The 5,351-nt window shown below is 48.0% G+C and overlaps 2 protein-coding genes and 1 long non-coding RNA gene across 3 annotated transcripts in view; 1 reads left to right on the top strand and 2 right to left on the bottom strand.

The window, feature by feature from the left end:
• LOC103360279 (fer-1-like protein 6) overlaps positions 1-1,755 on the bottom strand; it is a 42,638-nt gene extending 40,883 nt beyond the window's left edge. Inside the window, exons 1-2 of the mRNA XM_008285974.1 lie at positions 1,730-1,755; positions 884-1,024 (exon numbers count right to left, since the gene is read on the bottom strand). Coding sequence (XP_008284196.1) covers positions 884-1,024; positions 1,730-1,755 — 167 coding nt within the window. The remainder of the gene's footprint in view (positions 1-883; positions 1,025-1,729) is intronic.
• LOC103360265 (inositol monophosphatase 1-like) lies at positions 1,376-5,341 on the bottom strand. Its single transcript, XM_008285955.1, has 7 exons — positions 5,202-5,341; positions 3,747-3,851; positions 3,012-3,057; positions 2,784-2,892; positions 2,344-2,452; positions 2,119-2,270; positions 1,376-2,048 (listed from the first exon to the last, which is right to left on the bottom strand). Exons 1-7 carry the CDS (start codon positions 5,297-5,299, stop codon positions 1,921-1,923), a joined length of 747 nt encoding a protein of 248 aa, XP_008284177.1. The 5' UTR covers positions 5,300-5,341; the 3' UTR covers positions 1,376-1,920.
• Positions 2,441-2,886, top strand: LOC103360264 (uncharacterized). The gene is made up of 3 exons (XR_520346.1): positions 2,441-2,482; positions 2,571-2,712; positions 2,796-2,886. It is a non-coding gene; the product is annotated as an uncharacterized LOC103360264 (long non-coding RNA).
• Positions 5,342-5,351: the final 10 nt, after the last annotated feature.

Below are 5,351 nucleotides of genomic sequence, written 5' to 3' on the forward strand. Positions count from 1 at the left end.
CCGATCTGCCCCTGAACGCCTCGTCTCCGATCTGCCCTGAACGCCTCGTCTCCGATCTGCCCCTGAACGCCTCGTCTCCGATCTGCCCCTGAACGCCTCGTCTCCGATCTGCCCCTGAACGCCTCGTCTCCGATCTGCCCCTGAACGCCGATCTGCCCTGAATGCCTCGTCTCCGATCTGCCCCTGAACGCCTCATCTCTCAGTATTTTGGGTTTCCTGCAGCAGCAGCAGCTCTGATGAGTCCCAGGTGTTGCGCTCGCTGAGCGCCGACAGCGACCTGAGCTCAGGTGTTTTCTCAGAGCGAATCAACCGCTGCTGCAGGCAACACACTCACAACTACACACAAAGTACACACAGACACACACAGAAACAGAAGTACGCAGAAAAAACTTGAAACACAGAAACACAAGAACGTAAAGTCAGCGACAGAACAGAGAACATTCAACTCATCATACAGGGACCAGGACCGGGACCAGGACCGGGACCAGGACCGGGACTATTTTAGACGGATGAATCCTTCACATCTTCAGAGAATCTTCAGGATGTGGACAGACTGGACTGAACCACACAGACCCCTTCTAGGATTTATGGTCGTGTGGTTCTGAAGGAACAAAACGACTGAAAGAGACCGAACACACAAATGAAGCTTTGCATTAGTCTCAAGGTTCTGTCCAGTGGTCAACGGCTTCAGTCCAACCCACTGAGCTGCTTTATTGGTTCACTGTGCCGCTCCACCAGCCTCCCCCTCCTCCCCATAACTCTGCTCCTTTCTCATATCATGACTGTAGAACACCGACGGTCCAGAACTGCACCTTGAAACCATGTGAACTGGATTTTGTCAAGTGAGGACCATTTAAGTTGGTCTCCTGCTTCTCCCACTGACCTGACCCTTTGGGTCAGGACCCTCTGGGTCAGGTCAGTGGTCTCAGGGACCGTCTGGGTCAGGTCAGTGGTCTCCAGGACCCTCTGGGTCAGGTCAGTGGTCTCGGGGACCGTGTGGGTCAGGTCAGTGGTCTCGGGGACCCTGTGGGTCAGGTCAGTGGTCTCGGGGACCGTGTGGGTCAGCTCAGTGGTCTCAGTGTGGACTGTCACTTACTGATCAGGTGATTTGGTGAGAGAAGCATTTGAAATATCTGGAAGAACATCAGAGTCACAGAATGAGGTGATTTCTTCACATGTTCATTTGATTTCTTCAGGTTAGCTCCTCTGAGACACACACACACACACACACACACACACACACACTAACAGCAGTTTGGACCTGTGAGGACGGTGGTGTGGTCCTCACAGAGACAGGAAGCCATACAAGTTGCTGTGCAGCCAGCATAAAGTCCTCACAAGGATATAAAAACACAGAGACACAGTGCTGCAGGCAGAGGTTCCAGATGTGTCTTTATTAGATTATTAGAGCTTAATGCTGAACAGGACTGTGTGTGTGTGTGTGTGTGTGTGTGTGTGTGTGTGTGTGTGGTTTCTGCTCTATTTCACAGCTGCAGATTGAAGTGAATCATCTGATGTTTTTCTCTCCTCACTGGTTATATAAACAGTGAGCTGTTAGCGCCACCTGCAGGCTGCTGCTGGAACTGATGAATAATCAATAATCTACTGCAATGATTCATCAAAAAGTGTGATCAGCCGATGACGTGACCAGTGCTACACCTGGACATGTTTGATCTTCTCTTCATCCTTGTGAAGTGAAGCCGCTGCGTCTCGCTGCACCACTGCTGACGTGTTGCAGGCTTTCTGGAGCTCCATGCTAACATGCTAACATGCTAACTCTGACCTCCATCTTTAACTCTCACCTGTCCCATTGACACTCAGACACACACCTGTCTGTGTTGTTAATCGCAAACTCTATTTATTACAAACTTTACAAACTAAACATGAACTCTGCTTTTTCCCAGCATGCACTGCTGCTTGTCACTGTTTGGGCGGCGGGGCGTCATCTCTAGGAGGCCTGAAGGGGGCGATCTCTCTGACCAGTCGCTCTGCAATGGCCCTGCTGTTGGCGGCGATGATTCTCCTGGACATCAGGTCCGCCTCCCCTCCTGAACACAGACACAGCATTCAGGGAACACCTGAGCAGGTAAACTGTAACTCTGCGTCTGAGACCTTTACCCTCCACGTCCATCAGAACCCCTCCGGCCTCAGAGACGATCAGCGACCCGGCAGCGACGTCCCAAACGTGGATCCCGATCTCGTAATACGCCTCGACGCAGCCGGACGCCACCAGACACATGTTGATGGCTGCAGTACCTGCACCGCGCAGCCTGCAGACAGACCACACGTGACTGACAGGAAACACCTTTACCTGGCGGCAGGCGTGCAGCAGCGTGCTGTTACCCGTGAATCGGGACGCTCAGAACGTTCTTCAGGCTGCAGAAGATTCTGTCGACGGCTTCGGGGGCTCTGCTGGATCCGAACTCTGTGGCCACGATGGACTGCTGGATGTCTGACGAGAACAACAGCAGAACGCTTCATGGTCTGCCGTTATCACCCTCAGAACAACGTCTGAGCTCCAACTCTAAACTTTCCCTTCACAAAATGTTGCCCTTGTTTCCATTTCCAAGGTCCAGTAATTAAACATGTGTCCTCTGCTGGATCCGTCTGACCGTCCGATCTGCTGGAAGCTACTCTGTCTGTGTTCTGACCAGTCGGTGGCTGTGGCCCTTTGATTTCTGGACATACTGAACCCTGAACGTGGCTTCACAGGTAAGACCCTGAACTCAGCTCAGACTGTCTTGATGTGTTATTGATTGGTTAAGATGTTATTGATTATTGACCTTTCTGCGCAGAAACCTCCAGCGGCTGTCCGTTGCAGAACGCTCCCTTCCCCCTCCTGGCTGTGAACATCTTATCTTCCAGACAGCTGTATACGACACCAAACTCCATCTGAAGGGGCAGGAAGGTCAGAGCAGCTCAGATGGCAGCAGGAACAGCACAGAACATCCTAGAGTAGCAGCACATAGGTCCACTACATACAACCTACAGCCAATATGTTCTGATCTGACCTGTTTGTTGACGGAGAATCCAATCGAAACAGCCACAAACGGAAACCTGTTCAAAGACAAACTGATTAATGGATGTTGTGATGTCACGTCATTGTCCTGACCAATAGTCAGCCTGGCTTTCAATCTGAGAATTACTCATTGTTCAGATGAATTCAGAGGAGACTTCTCCTAAATGCTGATGATTTTTAACCACCTGCACATAATATTCAGTTCCATGAGACATTTGACTTCAGGACCACAGTCCTCCTGAACTACAGATAATGTGAAAGTTCTGCTTGGAGGTCCTGAACCTCCTCAGAGTCTCTGTCATGGTCCCAATGCTGCTAAACACCCACAATGCTCTCTGCTGCCACCATGAGCTGTAGTCTGGAGACGCCTCCTCTGGTCTCTACAGGATTAAACAGGAAGAGGCTCCACCTGGTGGAACAACCAGGTACTGCAGCTGGTTTGTGGTACATTTACTGACATCATGACCTTCACCTTCTGCCCCATTGATTAATATGTTTTTAATTGGTTAAATTATTAGCGTCTTTAGGTCGCCATGCGTTTTTATTCACTATCGTGTCTCAGACGTGTTTGTAGAGCAGAGTTTAATCCGAGTGGATCTCCAGGACAGAGGAAGGTGAGCTGACCTTTAACCTGAGCTCAACAACACCATGAACGTCTGGACGCTTTCAGCCGAACAGCGGCGATAATGAGTGTTTCTGGAAAGTCTGTGTTTAAAATAAAACTCACGTGTGAACAAAGTTGGTTGTTCCGTCGATGGGGTCGATGATCCAGGTGGGACAGTCGGTCAGGACACAGGATTCACCTGCAGCCACTGACTCCTCCCCTATGAACCTGAAACATCCAGAAGCAGAAAGTGAACCAGCCACTCATCTGTGTTCTGACAAATCAGTACATCCCAGAACCACAGAGACATAACTCTGTTCATTAGTGTCAACAAGCTGTTATTCACACACAGATGTAAAAAGGAAACGTGTGAAGACGTTCTCCTGGAGGAACCCATCGACGACTCTCCTATTCACTGTTAATTTATTTCTGTTTGATGAAGAAACATGAATTTAATCCACAACACTTTGCTTTGTGCCGTGAAGTTAAAACCTGGTGCCTGGTTCTGGTCAGTGGAGGTGAAGACATGGAGGAAGAAGAGTTTCCTATGAAGCAGACACTGGACTGATACCTGAACAGGTAACGTTAGTTCAGGAGTGTTTCAGGCTGGATGGGTTGTAAAGGTTTATAATCATCTATAAAAAGTTTAAGTACTTATGTCAAGCTAAAGGTCTGAGAAAAAGTGGAAATGTTCCATTAAACTTTGAGAACGTCCTCAGAAGAATCAAGCTCCAACACCTGTTCTACCAAGCTGAGGTTCTCCAGAGAACACAGAAAGTGTTCCTCAGTGGAAGCAGAGTGAAGAAAAGATCACTGCTGTGGTCATCAAGAGAAGCTGGACAGAAGAGAAATCCTGGTTTCCATCTCATGCAACACTGCAGCTAGAGAAACCTGCAGAAAGGGTTCTGAAGAGCAGAAGCACTGCCACGAGTTTCTGTTGTTACAGATGTTTTCTTCTGCTGTCTTTTGCAGATCTGTGAAACTGTCGCCTCCATGTTTCCAGAAATCTGCAGTACGACAGTAAAAGAGTGATGCTGCTGCTTTACATTTAGTCTCTGCTGGGGGGAATGGTGAATGATTTCATGCATAACTGACTCATTCTTCAGGGTAAAAGACGGACTTTAGTTTTACATCTGTAGGTACAAAGAAGTCACATCAAGGATTTACACTGAAGTCTCTGACTTCATTCACATCACACTGCTGGGTGTAAATGCACTTTTAGACTTATAGAGAACATCTTGAACACTTAACTTAAAACTCAGCTTTTCACCTGGATGTAACTTACTATGTGTTTTGTATTTCATGTCTTATTGCTTATCTTACTACTGTTCTTGTAATTTTATACTTAACTGAAAATGTAAATAAATAAATAAAACACAGAAATATAATTTACTGCCAGAAGAAACCTGTTGGTCCAATAAAAACTCACTGAAGTTCACTTTGGTTTGGGTTTGACTCCATTCTGAGAAATCTTCCTCGCCTCACTGTCCACGCCCATCAGCTCTTTTTCAGTGACTGTATTGATCTGTGACCTGATCAACAATCAATAACACACAGTGAGGAGGCGGAGCTTCCTACCTGTGTGTGGGGAATTTCTCTTTTACTGATTGGATAATGAGCTGCTCCACCTTCTGGTCTGTTTGAGTCACCAGATCAACCGATGAACTCTTTGTCATCACCGTCCTGTCGTCAAGCAGAGCCCCACGCACCACCTGATCAATACAGACA

Source organism: Stegastes partitus, unplaced genomic scaffold, assembly GCF_000690725.1.
Source record: "Stegastes partitus isolate 25-593 unplaced genomic scaffold, Stegastes_partitus-1.0.2 Scaffold424, whole genome shotgun sequence".
In the NCBI taxonomy this organism is placed as follows: Eukaryota; Metazoa; Chordata; class Actinopteri; family Pomacentridae; genus Stegastes; species Stegastes partitus.

What these genes read in the sequence shown, in the direction of transcription:
- LOC103360265 (XM_008285955.1), bottom strand. Translation starts at nt 5,299, where the DNA reads ATGACAAAGAGTTCATCGGTTGATCTGGTGACTCAAACAGACCAGAAG. An exon ending in ACAACCAACTTTGTTCACAC is followed by an intron (nt 3,058 to 3,746) that starts GTGAGTTTTATT and finishes GTCTTTGAACAG; the next exon opens with GTTTCCGTTTGTGGCTGTTT. An exon ending in CTGAGCGTCCCGATTCACGG is followed by an intron (nt 2,271 to 2,343) that starts GTAACAGCACGC and finishes GTCTGTCTGCAG; the next exon opens with GCTGCGCGGTGCAGGTACTG.